This window comes from Coffea arabica, chromosome 7c, assembly GCF_036785885.1.
Source record: "Coffea arabica cultivar ET-39 chromosome 7c, Coffea Arabica ET-39 HiFi, whole genome shotgun sequence".
NCBI classification, from domain to species: Eukaryota; Viridiplantae; Streptophyta; class Magnoliopsida; order Gentianales; family Rubiaceae; genus Coffea; species Coffea arabica.
This window is the reverse complement of record NC_092322.1, coordinates 8,484,426-8,504,602: the sequence shown is the minus strand read 5'-3', so window position 1 is coordinate 8,504,602 and position 20,177 is coordinate 8,484,426. Positions and strand designations below refer to the sequence as shown.

The 20,177-nt window shown below is 37.7% G+C and overlaps 3 protein-coding genes across 4 annotated transcripts; 2 read left to right on the top strand and 1 right to left on the bottom strand.

Annotated features, from left to right (window-relative positions):
- Nucleotides 1-1,416: 1,416 nt before the first annotated feature.
- On the top strand, nucleotides 1,417-8,290 carry LOC113701877 (serine/threonine-protein kinase/endoribonuclease IRE1a-like). Of its 2 annotated transcripts, none has more exons than XM_027222758.2 (7): nucleotides 1,417-1,917; nucleotides 2,594-2,819; nucleotides 3,656-5,136; nucleotides 5,660-5,832; nucleotides 6,103-6,349; nucleotides 7,011-7,314; nucleotides 7,995-8,290. In XM_027222758.2, the coding sequence occupies exons 1-7, from the start codon at nucleotides 1,766-1,768 to the stop codon at nucleotides 8,139-8,141; spliced, it is 2,730 nt and encodes a 909-aa protein (XP_027078559.2). In that variant the 5' UTR covers nucleotides 1,417-1,765; the 3' UTR covers nucleotides 8,142-8,290. The 2 variants fall into 2 exon arrangements, with proteins under 2 accessions (XP_027078559.2, XP_027078558.2); XM_027222757.2 differs by having other exon boundaries at nucleotides 1,417-1,938.
- A 417-nt stretch (nucleotides 8,291-8,707) lies between these two features.
- On the bottom strand, nucleotides 8,708-14,686 carry LOC113700040 (glutamate receptor 3.6-like). The gene is made up of 7 exons (XM_027220459.2): nucleotides 13,446-14,686; nucleotides 12,612-12,910; nucleotides 11,112-12,463; nucleotides 10,748-11,025; nucleotides 10,420-10,451; nucleotides 9,926-10,332; nucleotides 8,708-9,400 (listed from the first exon to the last, which is right to left on the bottom strand). Coding segments are annotated over exons 1-7 (2,859 nt in total). The 5' UTR covers nucleotides 13,448-14,686; the 3' UTR covers nucleotides 8,708-8,911.
- Nucleotides 14,687-16,425: 1,739 nt separating this feature from the next.
- LOC113698247 (probable protein phosphatase 2C 47) lies at nucleotides 16,426-20,135 on the top strand. Its single transcript, XM_027217997.2, has 5 exons — nucleotides 16,426-16,554; nucleotides 17,014-17,215; nucleotides 17,827-18,021; nucleotides 18,432-18,637; nucleotides 19,081-20,135. The coding sequence occupies exons 2-5, from the start codon at nucleotides 17,021-17,023 to the stop codon at nucleotides 19,637-19,639; spliced, it is 1,155 nt and encodes a 384-aa protein (XP_027073798.1). The 5' UTR covers nucleotides 16,426-16,554; nucleotides 17,014-17,020; the 3' UTR covers nucleotides 19,640-20,135.
- The last annotated feature ends 42 nt before the right edge of the window (nucleotides 20,136-20,177 follow it).

The window sequence follows — 20,177 nt, the reverse complement described above, 5'->3', positions numbered from 1 at the left end:
ATTTGGAAACTGAACCACCTGTGAAATTATTCCAAAAAATCTTGGATTTAGAATCAGGTCAAGGGATTTGATTTATTGACTTACATTCATGAAGAATCTTAAATCTCTTTTAGTTGCCAACTACTCCAAACCAACTACTTTATGAGTAATTTTTTTATGTTGCTGAGTAATCGGTAAGCAATTTATGACTGTAAGATATGTCTTGATCCATGGTGGTAATTTATAATACGAGTCATGCCTTTGATCAATCGTGGTGATCAAAGTCGAAATCTAAATTTTTTTTAACCAAGAAAATGTTTTGTTGCATATAAAACTAATCATTCACAAATTTTTTTGTAAATAGAAGATTTTGAATTTGAAACCCCTTATTTATAATCCTTTAATGTTAACACTCAAACCAACCCTTCACTAAATCATTCACAATTGATGATGAGCATTAGTGCAATTATACTTGACATGATTAAACACAAATATTGCATATCTGGTGTCGCATAGGGGCAGTATCAAGTCAAGTTGAGATCAAGTAGCACTATACTCAAGTTTAGCTTCGATCAATATCGATGCTGCTCGATCTTGAGTTTGAGCTCGAACAAGTACTTAATATTAAAGTCAAGCTCAACTTGAGATAGTCGTAATTAAATTGGAGTTTGACTCGAGATTTTTACTAAAACATGAATCCATGATAGTCATTTCACGATTCATATATACACATATTATATAAATAATATAGCTAAATTAGACTTATTGAGCACTTGAGTGCCAAACGCTGATATTGAGATGCGATTCATTATACGCACGGAGTAACTCGAACTCAAATTAAAACTCGATCAAATCGAGTTCGAGCATAGCGTTTGATCACTCCCGGAGTAGTTTGGCTTGCCAACACACCTCTAGTATCTTGTGCATTATTTTGTTTTTTGTAGTGTAAGAAATATATAACCCTCAACATTGGGAATCTTATCACCTCACTTAAAGATTGCACCTCGTTTCGTGACATGTGAAGTGAGTTAACAAAAGAAAAAAGAAGGAAGGATGCAATTGTGAAAAAAGAAATATTAGTTGACAACAGAGGTGAGAATACAAAACCTTACTAAAGCTTTACACATATGGACGTAGGTTCTTTTTTTTTTTGGGGGGTACATATGGACGCAGCTTGGTTAATACTTTCACCAGAAACACCAAATTGAATCAAATTCACTTTTTAATTACTTCAAAAAAACCAACTTTTTATTATCCGGAGGAAGAACTTTATATATAGTTCTATTTTTTTCTTTGTTGAAATAATTCAGTAAGGTTTAACAGACTTGAAAACGTGAAGGGTATTTTTCAGCAAATTGTCCCGCAATAAAAGAAAAGTGAAAAAAGGAAAATATTATCCACTTGAAAGTTCATATGCGTGATTTGAATGCAACCAATCAAAACGATTCAAGTCCTACTAATCGACGACAACCCACGATCGAAGTTTGACTACGTCAGTCTTATAATTCTTAAGGAACGACTAGGCAGGCTGGGCAAGAGAACCACTGAAGAGTCTGAATTCCACCGCTACCACCACCTCCTCGACGTCGGACTCCGAGAAATCCATCGCGTTTAATGCTATTCTCGGAAGCTTGGAATATCCGTTTTCTTCCGCATAGCATTTTCCTTCCCGTAGATTTCCTCCTCCTTAATCTACCTCCTTGATTATTCCTCATAAATTATGTGAAGCTCTTGCCCCGACGATATTTTGACCCGATTTGTTCTCTTTCAAGTTTTGACATCGCCGATGAAGTTCTCTTCAGTGCTTCTTCTGATTTGTTTTTTAGCATCGATTTTCATTTTTTCTGGGTTCGCTGCCGATTCTTTGGACGCGTACAAAAGCATAACTGGGAGAAAACATTTGAATGGGTTAAATCCACCCCGGACCCCAGGCAAACGGTCTCTATTGTCTGATTCCAAGTCAGTTTTTGTGCTAAGTTTTTATTATTTCCGTATTTGTTTTTCCTTATTTATGTGAGCGTAGAATTATGTTGTTTTTTTTTTGTGAAATTGACTGTCAAAATTTAAGTAGCTGATTCGACATTTTTAAACAAGCTTAAAGGAGTATTTTTGTTGGGATTAGCTTGTACATGTAGGCGTTGACAAGTTCCATCTTTTATTTACTGTTATGTTTTTGGCAAGGGTAAATGAAATTAGAGCATGCTCCCATTTAAAAAAAAAGAGTGGACTTGAATTGGTGGCAGGACAGTTATATTTTCTGCCAGAAAGTTAAAAGTATAACGCTTGAATTTCAGCTGAAAGAACCTGATGATTAAAGATTAAAAATTTTGGATCCCCCCCCCCCCTCTCTTTTAATTGAGCTAAGTTTACTGCAAGAACGTGTCTTTTCAGAATGCATTGCATAATTGCTTATACCCCTTCTGATTCTTTGTTAGTTGCGTACTATTGCCTTAGTTGATTGGGTTAAGGCTGATGAGAAGATATTCTTTACATTCTGGAGAATATGGAGAAGGTTTATGTGCAAAATCTGATTTTGTGCTGTGCTGATTGAATGAAAGTCTTCTCTCACTGTGAACCATAGAATTCATGTGGATTTCATCTTTGATTAAATCAGGGAAGCTGATACTGCACTAGTCGCTGCTCTGGATGGGACAATTTTTCTGTTGGAGCTTGATTCTATGAAACCACTCTGGTCATTTGAATCAGGATCTGAAATTTATTCATCATATCAGGCTCCAGTGGATGAGGATAAAGAAAATACATCTGGATTAGGAAGCGATTACTACATTGATTTGGGGGATGACTGGGAATTATATGCTCATAACAGGCTTGGAAAACTGGTATGCTGTTACTATCACATTTCTAAGATTTTGTTTCGAAGACTTTGATGGATATGATGTTGAGTCTGATATTCTGTGTACATTCAATTATAGCACTTTCTCTAAAATGAAGTATCTCTGCACTCTGCTTTAAATTACTGCTTTTGTGTGAATACTAAATATGGTGAGCACATGTGGAGGTCGCAGATTTTGAATAATATATCTCTAAATCTTACTGTCGAGGAGTTAGCATTTCTTAGAGCCTATATAACATTTGATGACAGGGTCTGTAAGCAGTTTGTTTGGCTAGTATGCCTCAGGCATCCGCTAAGATAGTCTCATCACATGTTTTGTCTGCCAATGTGATTGATTTCGTACATGCCTCTTCTGTTCAGAATACATAGTTTAATAGTTTGGGTCAAAAACATTCTTTACACTACACTACTGTATACACAAATTTGATGCCTTAAGATTTTGTTTATAGTGGTTCACAGGTACTTCCTATTTGTAAGGTTTCCAATCTATTCTCAAAGATTAATTTCTCTAAAATCAGGTTTTGTGAGTGTTTGCCAAACTGGTCGCCTCTGTAGAGCTGTCTGAGTGATTCTGCTCTCATACTGTCTGATTCTGAGGTATCCATGTGAGTGGCATCTGGTTCTTAGTATAGGCTTGGTTCTCTCCATGAGAACACTTAATTCCTTAGTCCTAGTGTGTCGGTCATTGCTCAATGCTGTCCTTCGGAAGTAGTGTTGATACCAATCCTCTGGTATTACATCTGCTCATTTTTTCTATGTATTTCTCTATAATCATCTACCTTTATTGTAGTTGTTTTATAAGTCTTGACTTGTGCTTTCCAGAAACTCACAAAGACTCTTGAGGAGTACATCAGTTCAACACCTCAGATAGCTGAGGATGGTGGTATTGTACTTGGTTCCAAAAAAACCACCGCATTTCTTGTTGATGCCAAGACTGGAAGGCTAATCTACACGTATAGGACTCCTGAGTCTTCATGCCCAAAGCAGAACAACAGTGAGAATACCGTTATTCATAACAGCACTGTTGAAGGACTTGGACTTTCTCAATCTACAGACCTTAAGGCTGATGAGCTCCCCCTTTACATCACTAGAACAGATTATGCATTGACATCTTTTGCTCCAAACTCAAACAAAGTTCTGTGGAATATGACAGTGGCTGAAATCGGTGCTGCTTTTCTTTGTGAAGAAATGGAGAGGTCATTTGGCAGAGCTATCCTGAATTCAGGATTTTCTGAACCCGGGTTTAACATGCCATTGCCATGTCAATCTAGGGCTCTTGTATACCGCTTCCGCAATCATGACATGTTGGAACCCTTCCTTAGACGTGGTGGGCTTCCTGAGGCTCATTCTCCAGAAATAATGCTCCCAACATCAATACCAAAACCTATGCTACCTTCACAACCAAATGTTGACAAAGTTCTAGAGTTTCTTCCATCACAACAAAATGTTGGCAAATCTTTAGATTCTCATGACATCAGTGGTGAAGAATTTGTACTTTCTTTGCCTTCAGCGACAGAAGATGGTGAGATGCCGAATGTGCAAGAACTAAAAATTTCTCCTGGTGGTCGATTAAGTGTGGTCTTAGAAAGGATTGGTGCAATTTCTTCATTTCCTTTTGCTGTTACTGTTGGAATTGTGATTTATCATCTAGTTGCAAGAAAATTCATGTTGGTTGACAATCCCAGCAACACAAGTTCAGGAACTGTACCCTCAAAGAGGAAGAAGAGTAGAAAATCTGGAAAGAGTGGTAGCAGTGCAGAGAAAAAGGACATAGACACGCATCCGAATGGAGATAGTGCGAATATGCATGATGATGATGATAAGAATATGTGGTTGAACCTCTCTCAGCCAACTTTTAATATAGAGGGACGTAGAATTGGCAAATTATTTGTGACCACTAAAGAGATTGCAAAAGGGAGCAATGGTACTGTTGTCCTTGAGGGCATTTATGAAGGTCGTCCAGTTGCTGTGAAACGCCTTGTCAGGGCTCATCATGATATTGCCTTTAAAGAGATTCAGAATCTTATTGCATCAGATAGGCATCCAAACATAGTGCGGTGGTACGGAGTGGAACAAGACCAAGATTTTGTGTATCTAGCACTGGAGCGTTGTATTTGCAGCTTGGATGATCTTATTCACATGTTCTCAGACATTTCCGAAAATCTTGCTTTTAGCAAGAACTTGGATGTCGAGGATATGGCTAAGTACAGAATCCATTTGGACTCTGTGAAGGTTGTTATACAGGATCCCAAGTTGTGGAAGTCAAATGGCTACCCTTCTCCTATTTTGCTAAAATTATTGAGGTCAGTAAAAATGTTTAAAAGATACTTAAGGAATTTAGTCTGCAACTACTACAATCTCATGCTAGGAAGTAGGAATCCACATAATTGTGCCAACTGTTTGGACTATACTTGATGAGTCAATTCCACAACTTTGACCATTTTCCACTTTCATTTTTGATGTGCATGCCATTTATAGTCAATACAGCAGTCTTCCATTTCTATTGAATCAGTTTTAACGAGCTAATGGCACAAGTGATGTGTACAGAAAACAGTTCAAATATGCTCTGTGATGAGTTTTCTCTCGTCTTTTTGCTTTCTTTTCAAGAGAAAGAGAATAAGGCTTTTGTAGTTGAAAAAGGCTCGGCAATTGACATCTTTAATTATTTGACTCTTCTTAGGTGTTATATAATATGTCAATGCACTTCTATGTGTATCTTTTCTTACTGGCAACTTTTTGGAGCTTTAGTTTATATTTTTCTTTATTTTCATATATTTTTGTTTCTTTTTTTTTTTTGCTCTTTTTCTAAAATAATCCGGAAGACAGGGATGTGGTTTCTGGACTTGTACATCTACATGAATTAGGAATCATTCATAGAGATTTGAAGCCCCAAAATGTTTTGATAATCAAGGATAGATCTTTATGCGCAAAGCTCTCAGATATGGGTATTAGCAAACGTCTCACTGGGGATATGGCTTCCTTGGGTCAGCATGCTACAGGCAAGTAGTTGCACCTTACCTATTATGATGTAAATTTGCATGCAATCACACCTTCGACCGGTTATCTTGACTGCTAATCTTATTCTGGACAACTTGTGGATTGAGGCTCTATAGATCAGCATGTGATGTTGGTTCTTTAGATTTTTCTTTGGTGTAAGTGATTCACAACAAGGCTGTCATTGTGAATTAATGTGGCTATCCTTAAATTTCATTGCTTCAAGTATATTATCTGTGCATTTATTTGCTCATGTAATTAATATCTTGTTACAGGTTGTGGAAGTTCAGGATGGCAAGCACCCGAACAACTTCTTCTTGGACGTCAAACAAGAGCAGTTGATTTATTTAGTCTAGGTTGTGTTCTATTTTTCTGCATCACCGGTGGTAGACATCCATTTGGAAATCGTCTTGAACGTGATGTCAACATCACAAAGAACCAAGTTGACCTATTCTTGGTCGAACATATTCCTGAAGCAATGGATTTATTCTCCCATCTGTTAAATCCTAACGCAGAAATGAGGTAAGGGACATTGCTGCTGCAAGGCCTTACTGAATTGTTTTTTCCTCGGTAGAATGAAGTTTAGTTTGCCAACTGGAGTGGGTCCTCACAGGAAGGATGTCTAAGTAAAATGAAACAATATCATTCTTCCTAGTTTTAAAATATATTGTTGATTTAAGATATGAAAGGATATAAATTGATTTTATGGAAATGAAAACTGGAAGAGGAAATAAAGTTTATATTGTTCTTCACTGGAGCTTGTTCCACTTGAGGAAATGTAACCTTGCAAGCTGGTAATTGAGTCCGGTCAACCTTTCCAGTTGTTAAGGATTGGTCCTAGATTCATGCTTAGGATTATGTTTAACCAGTTGTCTATGATAGTCTATAGAATTGTAGGAAAACTTGCTTTCTAATCAAATTGGAAATCTATGCTTTGTTTCAAACTCATGAACAATTATTTTGAAGTATTCTAAGTATGGAATAGAGGCATTGTAGGGCAAGACAGCTGGAAAAAAGACAATTTATTTACATAGTGATTCAGTGATTTTGGTTGAGTTGGCCACTGACTCTGCGATTTGTAGGAAATCTATTTTATCCAATTTTTGGAACTTTTTTTAGATACTATCCTAACATTTCGGTTGCTGAATTATTTCTTTCTCTCTTGTTTTCTTCTTGTATTCAGACCAAAAGCAGTAGAGGTTCTAGCACATCCATTGTTTTGGAGTGCTGACCTGCGATTGTCATTTCTTCGTGATACAAGTGATAGGGTAGAACTGGAAGATAGGGAAACCGATTCTGAGCTATTAAAAGCAATAGAAGCTACTGCACCAATAGCTCTGGGTGGAAAATGGGATGAAAAATTGGAACCTGCATTCTTATATAATATTGGCTGCTACAGGCGGTATAAGTATGACAGTGTTCGTGACTTACTGCGGGTCATGCGTAACAAGTTGAATCATTATAGAGAGCTCCCCATGGAAATTCAGGTGCTTTTACATTTTAACTTTGCTAGGAATTTTTTAGTTAATTTTTATTAATTATATTCTGCTGGAAGTTCTTTTCTACCATCAGCACCTTTGGTAAAAAAGTGTTATTTGATCACAGAATTTAAAGTAGGTAGACTGATGAGCTGGACTTTGTTTAAAATGTGTAAGATAGGAGGTACAACATTGCATATCCCATGAGTATGCAAAGTTTCCTAGTAGTACAGATGTCATCCTGTACATCATTATTTGGATATTGCATCTATGATTGGGTGGCTATTATAACAATATCTTGTTCGCATCCTTGGCAGATACAATGTTTGATTGTATTCACCCGGATGATTGCACACAAAGATGATAATGCATTGTGCAAATACTACTTTCGAGAATAATGATGCAATTACAAATGTTTTAGCTGACCTGTGTGGTTCCTCTAGTACCCCAATAAAATTTTAAATTTAAAAACACCCAAAAATCATCCGTTGAAGAGTGATCTAAATCTGCATCTATGTGGTAGTCATTGATGGAGCTAGTTAAACATACAAAGTGAAATTTATACATATAACATGCCAAAGATGTTTTTGCTTTAAGTTAATTGACACCTGAAGTGTTATTTTTTCCTTGTTCTGACTTGCATTTTCTCTTTATGGTGAATTTGATAATAACCTTGATGTTCTTTGCAGGAGATTTTGGGGTCAGTACCAGAAGGTTATGACGAGTATTTTGCTAGTCGATTTCCTAAACTATTGATTGAAGTATACAGAGTGATGAGCATGTATTGCAAAGAAGAAGAATGTTTTATCAAGTACTTCAAATGCAGTATGCAGTAATTTGTGACAGACAATAACCCAGTTATGGTCTAGTTTTTTAACACTCTGCTGTAATATGATGCGTGTAAATATGATTAAACGAAATATATACACGATAACTATGTAAATATTACTACTATCAGGTTATATAATTAATGATGTTGACCTAATTTCATTGCTTTCTCTCTTTTTTTTTTTTCCTTGACTGATTTTTCTTTAAACTTGTATTTTAGCTCTCCCTAATCATTAGGTGTTCAACAAGGAACCCTTTTCTCAGTTTTGTCTTCTTACCCTTATAATAATTTGTTTATGCGGGAGAAGAGATGCTTGTGTGTTTTGGGCAAATGGAGTTTGATTTACCTGTATGTTACTCTGGTAATCAATAGATAATGTCAGGACAACCCTGTAAATCGATTTTAGTGAATGTGCTCAATTTGCCTTCTGATTTAGCTTCTGGCTTTAATTTGGTCGTATAATTTTATATTGCCAGAGGGTAGTTATTGTTGTCAAAGTTAAGAGACTTGAAATATGAAATGGCTGCATAGCTGCCAGCAATGATTAGAAACCTTTCATCATTTACGGGACGATGGAAAAAACAATCCTGTTCTATTCTTTTCATTATGTTAAAGCTGTTACCTGAGCTCCAGATGACACATTCTTCCAGAATTCGATTTCTAAAACACCGCACCAAGGTACACATAATTACAGTTTAAACTAGCAAAGGAGCAAGCATCATGGGGTGACACTGTGACAGAAAGCAAGGCAAGAATACACAAAATACCCACACACTTTTAGTCTAAATCGCCAAAGCTGACGCTTCTATTTGACAACATTTCTGTACGGTATCTCTTAGAAGAACCATTTTCAGCTGTGTTTTCATAGTTACTTAAATTCGAGACCCCCTCCAGATGCCTTCGCTTGGATCGGGCTCTAACTGATTCTTCCTTCTCATCAACAAACGAAAGGAATGTCTGGATTCGTGCTGAGCGCGAGCTTTGACCCGATGATTCTGACTCAGGCTCAGAGTGGTAACGCAAGAACTGGCGTACTATGAGTATGAAATATACAAGCAGAGCAAGTAGGCATGCTAATCCACAAATAAAAAAGAGGCCTGAAAAGCTTCCCAGTTGAAGTCTGTCCACGACAAGCTTTGTACTTTGTGAACTGCAGGCACTTCTCTGCAGCCATTTGTCATGGATCTGCTGGAGTTCACCGCTCTCTGACAACTTCAGAATTGCCGTGGACATGTCAAGAGCCAGAGGAGAGTCCCTTGGGAAGGCCTTGCCAGAAGCAGAAAAATTGGTAGTTAGTACCATTCTTAGCCATCTCAAGAAAATAATCTGCAATATTTGGTTGCTATTCACCCTGTTGACAATAGATGTTATCTCACTTGACATCTTGGTAAATGACTGATTATACAAATATGTAACAGTCATATCCTTCCATGCCAAATTTAAGAAGTCAAAAAGACTTGAAATTTTTTTTGAATGCAGTCATTCTTTCTATATGATGGATAATGTTAGAATAATACGATTGCATGCAGCAAAAACAGACAGAAAGCAGTACCCTAGAAGTTTATAAATTAGCACGCAGGTAAGGATCAAATAATGGGTGACAAGGTGCAATTCCACAGTGACAATTTCTCAGTCCATTGAGCTCACAGCTAATATATCAGAAAATGGATATGTACTGAAAAAAAAACAGCAGTAATGGACGCCCAATGCTTTTTACCGATTAATTGATTGAAATTGCTGTTCCTATGGAGCAAAAGTAGAAGAAAAAGTGTTGTTCACAGATATACTTACAAATCCCCATCCATTTTTGGTGAACTCTTGACCAACAATGCTAAATTCGCATTGAGTTGAGAGAAAGAGTTCTATATAGGCACGCTCATCGATCACAGCAGCGACTCCACCATTCCTGGGGCCATCTTTCAAGGCTTTTACATAGTCTTCTGGCATATTAAGAGGGACAAGTCTGGACTCATGTATGCCGACCTCCTCAATGAGATAATCACGGGAAAAAGAGCCCAGTTGGTAGCCAATGCGATCTTCGCTACTTATTAAACTTTCAATTCCCTTAATTGGTGAAAAAAGTTGCTGAACTGTAAGGATAGACGTAAGGCTAGCAGTGTAACTAGAGTTGATTATAAGGACCACAAACAGCCAGAAAACAAGAACAACGCGACCAAGGGTGCTCACAGTATTTTCTCCTGCAGATGCCAGAAAAATTAGATGATTAGTTATTTTGCTTGGCTGCCAAATACACCAGACTACCAAAGCAGAGCCAGAGCACTTACTATGGGAAAAAAATAGAGTTGAAAGGCTGAACCTGCAAAGAAAAGAACAATCAGGGAAAAAAAAATTTACACCAGAGCTGGAAGCTTGGCAACTAGACCTTATCATAGAAGAAGTAAATAGATTGAATCAGTGGCTACTTTAGAGGAATGTAGTTTCCTTTCAATTCAAAAAAGGTAATTAACTGATCTTCTACACCTAGTGAATAGCTTTCCTTGGCCCCTCTGAAAATGAACTAGGGAACTACTCAAATAAAAGAGAACCAACGTGGGTTGACAAGTCTTTCAGATTATACTATTAAGAAATGCAAAACTATCCAGCAGTACACACCATAGGATAGTCACAACTTGCTTTCTGGGAGGTCCACGAAATTCATCATTCATCCTATGCTCCAAAATCCAAACAACAGCTCCCACAATGAGAAAAAATATTGCAGTAACAGCCCACATTTGAGGAGTAAATGGCCTCAGGAAGGCCCAAGCATTAGAATTCGACTTCCTTACTGGTGCGACCACCACTAAACCAGACTCAATATATGGCTGAGTAAAATCCACCATCCTCGTACGGTTGGTGGTTATTGCAATATCGCCAACAGCAGCATCATAAACCTGTGAGGAAGAAGAGAGAACATAGAATTTTAGAGAGTCAAAGCGTATTGTAATTAAATGTGGAAACTTTTAAACTTTGTACTGACCCCAGCAGTGATCAACCTCACAAGTTCTGTGCCACTTGGGTTAGTACGACCATCCCCATATGCCACTAGTTTATAAGGGACACCATATGGCAACAAGTTAAGGGCTGCAGTAAAAACATCAATGCAGTATCCTTTGAACGTATCAGCGCCAGGTACCTCTTGAACAAATTCACGAAAACTTGCTCGGTTTGGGACTCCAATCTTCATTTCCCTTCCATTGTCAGGGAAAACCCAGCCACGAGGTTTCTGAGTTGTTTGTCCAGGCCACACCACATTATACAGTTGTTGATTTGAACTAGAACGGTTTGGCGGTTTTGTATAAAGTGTTTCCGGAGGAGCAATTGACAATCCAGAATAATTAGACCAAAAACCTATTCTCCTCAATCCTGTTCCAATCACATTAATGACTTCACAGGCTGGGAGAATGAGGTTCCTATCTGAAGTGAAACCATACATTCCCGTTACCCCAGTCATATTGATTTGTAATAATCTGTCAAGCAGTAATTTGCCTCCGTTAAATATACTCATGGAATTTAGATGCAGGCTCCCTCCACTCATTTCACCCAACCTTGAATAATAGGAGAATGATAGGTTTCCACCCTTCTCAAAAAAAGCATCAATGGCATGAGCAAGCAGCCAAACTGTATCATAGGCATAGAGAGCATAAGTATTCATCCCTATAGGACTACGAGCTGACACTTTTTTTGTCAAGTTAGTCCACCTAGAGATGAAGTCCCTTTTCTTTTGTGATTCTGGTGTGTGTATACGCAGCGTGATAACCCCTTGTATGTTGTTAAATGCCTCTGAAGCAAAGTGGTTTTTGATATCCAATATGGTTGCCAGCCAAGTTGTAGCAAACCACACAAATCCAGAGTCCATCATCCCTAGAGATTGCGCCACCGAAAATACATCTAAACCACTGTTAGGATAAGTGTGTACAACAAGAATGCGAGACTCTGTTAAGGCTACCTGCACCAGCACATCCCTGATGTCTGAGATGGTGGCATCAGCGGTGAAAGGTGCTTTGTAAGAGATCCGACAACGTCTTGCTGCCAGTTGATCTGCTAATGCAATTATTCCATTCCTTCCGAAATCATCATCAATATAGATTGCTATTACCTCTCTCCATCCATAATATTCAACTAGTTCTGCTATTGCAGCCATCTGGAACAGATCATTTGGTGAGGTCCTAACAAAGAACGGATACTCAAGTGAAGAAAGGGTAGGGTCCGTTGCAGCATAAGACAACATAGGAACTTGGAGCTCATTTGCAATGTGGGATATCACATGAGCTATAACTGAAGATTGGGGGCCAATGATGGCCATTGTTTGAGTCTCCATGAAGCGAATAGCTGCAATAATTCGTGAAATAGAGATTTACTAGATTCTAACTAGCTTAAGACCAGAAGACAAATAATTGACTGCAGAAGAACTCATTCTCAACATGGAATTGATATTTATTAGGTATAAAAGGGCAACATAGAAGAGCAATGTGTTTACCCTCGACTATCCCCAAAAATCCACTATAGTTGCTGTCAAGAGTTGTAATATTCAGCTTGGTTCCTCGAAGAACTGCTGGATTGGAGTTCACATCTTCTACTGCAGCATCTATAGCAACTTTTGCAACTTTGCCAATAACAGAATTCAATGTTAGGATAGACCCAATGTTCAAAACATCAGGTCTTCCCGACACATTTGTATCAAACCCTTTTGAAAATTGTCCATTGCCAGAAAGCATTAACACCATTACCATGAAAAGTTTCATGCCTATGGACGTAGTCATAACTGCTGAACTCTCCCTGTTATGCACAAAAAATAAAATAAGATACAAAAGAACTAAAATTTTAGGTGCAACTAACTCGCCTTGTTATGCATGGATAACGAAATAAGATGCAAAAGAGTTAATAAAACTCTGGGTTTAACTTTAAAAATGGTTTTCCACTGATAATCAACAATTTACAAGAAAATCAAGTAAAACTAACTTCCATGACAGTATGAAAATTCGCAAGGAAGAATGCCATGAAAAAGAAGAAATATGAGCCTATTCTAAGTAAAGGCCGTAATTTTATCTAATCATGAAGCAAATTCATAGACATAAAAACTCATTTTGGGTTCCATTCTTGTGAAAATGAGAACGTTCCTGCGAGACCCATTTTGCATTCCTTATTAAAGCAATAAAAACACAAAGACCAGGAAGCAATATAAAAAAGGGACATAAGGCTGGTAGAACCTGGACTATGAAAGAGGTTTCAGATAAAAAAATAGCATGCAAAATCCAACTTTAGAAGATTGAACATCTAATGCATCAACAAGGGTCACAGAAAAGAAGCTTACATATTGGGGCGTTACTCTTCCTCCACTTCGACCCGTGAAAGCGTCCATGACAAATGGACAGAAACAAAAAGTAGCACTGGAAGAAGCTGGGATTCCACTTTTCACACTTTTTTTCCCACTTCCACCAACTGGACAACCAAAACAATTCTATGTCAAAAAGAGCTACTCCATTATGATGGTTGTACGGGTTTGCCTTTAAAAGACTTCTAGAGATATGTCACCATAACAATTCATCTACGGCTCATGAAACCCCACTTTTTTCACTGGTACCGGTCTGGGATAATTGTCACTGTTGCTGGTGGCTCCGGGATGGCGCATGCGTTTGCTGTCCGTGTAGACGCAGGCGTGTTTGGTAGTGGACAACTAAACACACGAACAAAGAAATGTGGGTGCAACCACAGAACAGTGACACAAAATTGTGCGGAGATGAGTGGACTCTGGATGCACAAGAAAAATGTGGATGACTTGCAACCAAGATTTTGCCAATCTAGTCTACGACTAGGAGTATAATGCTAGTTGGACAGCAAGAGAAAAGTCCTCCATAAGGGGTCCGTTGGCTGTCATTTGATTATGTGCAACCACATCTTTTTTAGTACCTTAAACAAGTTTTTGGAAGATAATGGAGGTTTGATGGAGATTGATATAAATAAGATAACATGCCATGTTTTTCGGCCGTAAATTTACACATAAAAGTGAATGTAATATACTTGTCAAGTGATGGATATTATTATAGGATAACTTATTTATGTAGCAACATATAGAATCTATAAAAGCTTTGAGGCTCAAGATCCATTTGCGCTTTTGACCCAAAGAAAAAAAAAGAAGATCCATTTGCGCAGTTTGGTATTAATAAACCAAATACTCTTTAAGAGTACTACACGTTTCAAGAGTGGAATTTATTCTATTCTAAACCAATCATGAAGATCTCTCTGTTCACATGAACAAGTATTCGCTAGAAAATGGTGTTCTTGGACTTCTACTTTTGGCTATCAAGATATTTTGGCAATCCTTTTCTCTTGAAAATTTTTTATCTGTTCTTGCAAGTCTTTAACAAAACAAAACAAGCTCCAGATTGGTCCGACAACGTATATTGGACATTTGTACAAGTGAAACTTCCCAAGGGTCCAGTAAAGATTGTCCCAGGTCCAGAGACGACAGCTCCAGTGAAACCAGAACAATTTCGGGGCCGCAGCAGGAAATGGGGTTCTTTCTTCATGCGCAGGGGCCTAGGATAGAAATTCAATGTGTTATTTGGACCACTTACAGTACACTATACAATTTTAATTAATTTTTTATTTTACCATGTGAAACACATCCCTGATTTTTTTAACCTGAAAAGTGCATTCTCAAGCATAATGAGCATGCAACCACCGGTGGCCAATGGACTTGGAGGGTGGGAAGCAAGGTTTGACGCGTTAAGCGGCTTTTTAAAAATTTCAGACAGGTGTGTTGTGCATTTGTTTGATTCGATGTTGATTCAGTTTCCGTCGATTTCTCTGTTGGCCAAATTGGATCCCCTTCTAAAAATAAGTTAGAGTAAGAGTAGGAATAGATGTTAAGTAAACTATTGTCGACTGTTAACAAAAAAAAAAAGAGTATAATGAGCATGCCCTTTCTTGATTGGCATTCGGCCCTTGCACAACCACAGATTTTATTGACGGTAGGGTCTTTTTTTAAACCAAAGCTATTGTCATTTCACTTTCTCATGTTGCAAGGGTTTATCGAGTTAGTTAAGATTGCAATGTTAGCAGCTGGAACATAAATACCCAATTAAGCTAATTTGCATGTTCAAGATTTATTTTGGGTATGCAGACAAGGCATTATTATTAGTATGTTTTAAGTAATTTCGGTACTTAAAAATAGGGTTTACAACTGATTATTCCATTTATGTCATTATTGGTTCATAGATTAACACTTGCATACCAATCTGCAACGTGCAATTCAGGCAGAAATGCATCTGTCGGCATTGCTTTTTTGACAACCTGGCGGCCTCTCATTTTGTGACTAATTCAGACATGGACAAAATGAGCTAATGATGCTGCTTTAATCTTTGATATCGCTCCTATTATTATAACATTTGCAAAGGCTACATCAATTATGGTTGTGAGGAGAGGATTTCAGTACACAAGCGATAGGATAATTTATAATTATCCATAACTTGTGAAAAACGAAACTACTATTATATTTGTCGGAAAAAAAAAAGAGAAGAAAACCGAAGGGTAATAATAATTTAAAATTTGCTACATAAGTTTAATCACTTTGACTCACAGCTGTTGTTTGCAATTGTAGCACCGTGAAATTGGCAAGACTGGGAAAGGGAAATGTTGGTATATCAGTCACTTGTCTCCGTGAAATTGTCAAGAACAAAAGGAATAAATTAGTATATTATCACTTTTCAGTCCAAGATTTCCTACTTATGTTCGCTCCTCCTCCTCCTGTACTATTCAATCCATCCCTTCTCCCATATATTTGTCACTTGTCATGAGTAATTTTCGTAAAAACAAATTAATGTCCAATGAGTGAAAATTTTGGATTGTACCCAAAAAAAGTTATTCTATATTTTTTAACGGGATGAATTAATATGACCATATGATTCTTTGTATCTATAATTACTACACTACTACCCGTATGATGTTATTTGATTTTACTCTCGCAACAATTGCAAAAAAAAGGCAAATGAAAAAGAAAATGACTTGAAAATTGAATTAAGAATCCATAATCATTCGTTAATCTCATATCATGTTGAGGACATGTTTCAATAACTTCAATATATGATGGTTATATATAACTGTCAACTGTTGGAAAGAGTTGACAAAACACAAAATGAGAAGTTCTCACTTGGCTTTTTTCATTTTATTGGTAAATCCAATTATTAATGCACTGATCAGAAACAAAAAGCCAAGCGGTCAAATTACTAATCTGCCTGCCACATGGCACTAAAGGGACGACCCACAAGTCGGTTAAATAGATCTCCCACCAAATTTCTATTATTTTCCCACCACCTACAAAAACGGTCGTGAAAGCTCGAACTTGGGGTCGCCATTTCCCTCGGAGCCCATTGATTATTACCATTCCCGAACAAACCGCCCTCCCTTTTCCACTTGCCAATGTTAGTACTTCTACCATTACTCATTCAATCTTCTCTTCACTTCCATGCTCTTGTTCATCTCTGTTGTTTTTCAATTCTAGTTCTTTTTCTTTCTTTTTTTTTTTTGGGTATTTTTCCTTGTCATCAATAAGAAGAGATTGTGTTTTTCTGCTAAAAACTTTTTGTTTTTTGGGGAATTGTTATAAATTTTCAATTGGGTTTTGTGTATTCTACTCAGAAATCTATGAAAGTTTAAGTCTTGTCATGTGGGCATCTTCTATGGCCTATAGTAAAATCTATGGGGAAAAAGATATACTCGTTAAACTGAGTGATATACTTGAGTTAGTATCAAAAAATACTTATTTATACAGCCATCCATGTGTTATTGTAGCTTTTTGGTGAATACTATGTCGAGTTTTATTAACTATTTTCAGTACAACGTTATCAAGAAAAGTATGGACTGAATTAGTTACTTTTTAGAGGAGATATGGCTCCAGGCACAGGTCATGGTGAATTGGATAACGGGTTCAGGGAGAAAAATGCATCTGTAACTGAAAATGAAAGTCATAAGGAGGAGGAATTGGATGATCAGAGCCTGGCAAAGGCAGGGAAACCACCAAGAAATCTCCCTGTTATTAGGCATTCTATCAGTCAAGCAATCTTGGCGGGCACCCCTGCTTTGGTGAGCCGGTCTCAATCTTAATGTGATACTAGTTCCTAATATTTGCCTTTGTATTATGCGATTCTCTGATTTATCTAGAATTTCCGATATCCTGATTCTGGTGGCATATGCTTGCCTACTCCTTCTAAATATGATCTTCTAGGCATTTGGGTGAATTGTTACAATTACACACTCACAAATTTCACTTAGTTCAAAGTTTAGATCTTTGACGACAAGACAATTTAGCGGCCCTATGTGTTGTGATTTTAGCCCTTGATGACATATGGTGATGAAATCCTCGTGAGTTCTGTAGCCTGTTAATTGAACGAACTTTGTTATAACACTATAAATCTGAAAGATGCAGGTGATACTTGTACAGAGGTTTACTCATTTGAAATCCAAATTACCATGTATTTTTGCTAAATGAACTGATTTAGTGAGGAGGATAATGATCTGGACTGCAAGATGCACTTAATTGAATCTCAGAGGAGGTGTCTAACAATCGATGGATCTTCTTTGTTCACATATTTCTTGTTTCGAGTTCTCTTCCAATTTTGGACTACGTGTATCTTCTGTAATTTGTTTTCTGAAATACGAGTTCCACTAATTCCTTGATGTGCTCTAAAAACTAGGAATTACACAATGGACTTACTGGTCGAGTAACAATATCAGGTGAGAATCCAGAATTTTCACCTGTTTTTCGATCAGGAAGCTGCTCTGAGAAGGGACCAAAAGAGTTTATGGAGGATGAGTTTATCTGTGTCGATAATCTACACCAACATGTTCGTGCGGCTTTGGATATCCCACCTACTGGAGCCTTTTATGGGGTGTGTTACTCAATTCAGCTTTTAATTTGTCTCATACAAGTCTCAAAGCCTTTATGATTGATTTTGTCTGGAAGATTCAGCAGAAATCAATTTCTTTGGTGTTTTAGGCTGACGAGTTCTGGCTGATGAAACAACACTAGCATCGTTATGTTTAACCTGATACCTTTGCCATCTTATAGTGGTCCTATCTGCAGATGTATTTGTTAATTTTGATCCAGTCCAGTTCTGGATGTTATGGGTTCTCGTTTGTTTTCTGTTTTTTTTTTTTTTTTGGGGCATGGGTTCTCATTTTAATCAATATTGGAGTTAATATTCTTCTTGCAGTAAGTCTCAATTGAAACTTCTTACTGATATTACTGTCCACATTGCTTTACTGAAGTTAAGCTGGATGGTTATTACTTGACTTCCAGGTATTTGATGGGCACTGTGGAGTCGATGCTGCAGCATTTACCAAGAAGAACATCCTTAACTTCATTGTTGAGGATTCATATTTCCCATCTGTGGTAAAAAGGGCTATCCGGAATGCTTTTGTTAAAGCTGATCATGCGCTAGCAGATGCTAAAACTGTTGACAGAACCTCTGGCACCACTGCTTTGACTGCCCTAGTGTTAGGACGGTAAGAAATCTAACTAGTTTTGAGTAGTGCCACTATACTGTAATATATGTGCATTGAAGCTGAATTAATTGATAAAAATGGTGACAACTAGTGGTTTTTCGGTAATTGTTGCTTTTGAAAATAGATGTGAAATCCATAGACTAGTCGACTAGTGGGCTTTAAGAATGAATAGACTGACTAGAACAATTGGAGAAGAGGAGAGAGGATGGATAAAGAAATCAGTCAGCAAGTGGACAGTTTAGCTTTCGTAGTAGTGAATCTTTGTAATTGTACATAGAGTGGTGTATTAAGTACCCATTGTGACACGAGTTGTTTCTTGTGCTTTTTGCATGGTCGGACTTTGAGAGGAATGCAGGACATATATGCTAATAATTCACTCATTTATCTTAGAAGTGGATCTTAAAGAAGTTTTCAACATAGCGGTTTATTCAATGCTTTGACAGGACAATGCTGGTTGCTAATGCTGGGGACTCGAGAGCAGTGCTGGGAAAACGAGGAAGAGCAGTTGAACTGTCAACAGACCACAAGCCCAACTCCACCTCTGAAAAAATTAGAATCGAGAAACTAGGTGGGGTCATTTATGATGGTTATCTAAATGGCCAACTATCAGTATCACGTTCTCTAGGAGATTGGCACTTGAAAGGTTCCAAAGGATCAAGTTTTCCCTTGAGCTCAGAGCCAGAGTTGAAGGAGGTGGTCTTAACGGAAGAAGACGAGTTTCTGATAATTGGATGTGATGGCTTATGGGACGTTATGAGCAGCCAATGTGCTGTCACAATCACAAGGAAGGAGCTAATGCTGCACAATGATCCTGAGAGGTGCTCTAAGGAGCTCGTCAGGGAGGCACTCAAGCGCAATTCATGTGATAATCTAACTGTTCTTGTGGTGTGCTTCTCTCCTGATCCACCCCCTCGTATTGAAATTCCTAAAACGCAAAGAAGGCGGAGCATATCAGCTGAAGGTTTGGATCTTTTAAAGGGTGTCCTCAGCAGCAATGTATGAGAAAGCAATCGTCAAATGCTAGAGTATTTTTGGACAGGGATTCAAAACCATTATTGTGGGGTTTTTCTGAATGTCAACTGCTGCCCCTCAGTTTGAGTCTGGCTGAAATTTGCGACGTTCGTGAAAACAAGAGCCTCTGCATCTGAGAGGTTTTAGTGCCATTGTGGCATTTAAGAGTCATCTTCAAACATCCAGCGGGAGTTTTTTTTTTTTTGGCTTTTGTAATTGTAGCTCTTGTCAATATTAGCCTCGGCATCCCAGGCTTCCTAGCAAACGGTAATTGCTGACTAGCTTTCTCCATGTATCTTGGAGAATCATGGACTTAAGCTCTCTGTGTTGGACCATGTTTAAATAACAGAGGCCCAAGAAAGAGAAATTTTGCTAGTTCAATACTTCAATTGTACATGACAACGCAAAGCGCACACATTTGTGTGTACAATGTACATTTTCGTTTGAAAATATGTTTATGAATGTACAACAGGTCTTGAACATTGAAGTAGTATTTTTGTAATGTTATATAAAGGTGGGTCAAGGTCTG

Excerpts from the sequence above, each read along its gene's own strand:
- LOC113701877 (XM_027222757.2), top strand. The coding sequence starts at position 1,766 with ATGAAGTTCTCTTCAGTGCTTCTTCTGATTTGTTTTTTAGCATCGATT. Across the intron at positions 5,833-6,102 it reads CTTGGGTCAGCATGCTACAG|GTTGTGGAAGTTCAGGATGG; the intron begins GCAAGTAGTTGC and ends ATCTTGTTACAG. Across the intron at positions 6,350-7,010 it reads AATCCTAACGCAGAAATGAG|ACCAAAAGCAGTAGAGGTTC; the intron begins GTAAGGGACATT and ends TCTTGTATTCAG.
- LOC113698247 (XM_027217997.2), top strand. The coding sequence starts at position 17,021 with ATGGCTCCAGGCACAGGTCATGGTGAATTGGATAACGGGTTCAGGGAG. Across the intron at positions 17,216-17,826 it reads TGGCGGGCACCCCTGCTTTG|GAATTACACAATGGACTTAC; the intron begins GTGAGCCGGTCT and ends TCTAAAAACTAG. Across the intron at positions 18,638-19,080 it reads ACTGCCCTAGTGTTAGGACG|GACAATGCTGGTTGCTAATG; the intron begins GTAAGAAATCTA and ends ATGCTTTGACAG.
- LOC113700040 (XM_027220459.2), bottom strand. Across the intron at positions 12,464-12,611 it reads ATTTTTGGGGATAGTCGAGG|CTATTCGCTTCATGGAGACT; the intron begins GTAAACACATTG and ends GAATTATTGCAG. Across the intron at positions 10,333-10,419 it reads AACTCTATTTTTTTCCCATA|GAGAAAATACTGTGAGCACC; the intron begins GTAAGTGCTCTG and ends TGGCATCTGCAG.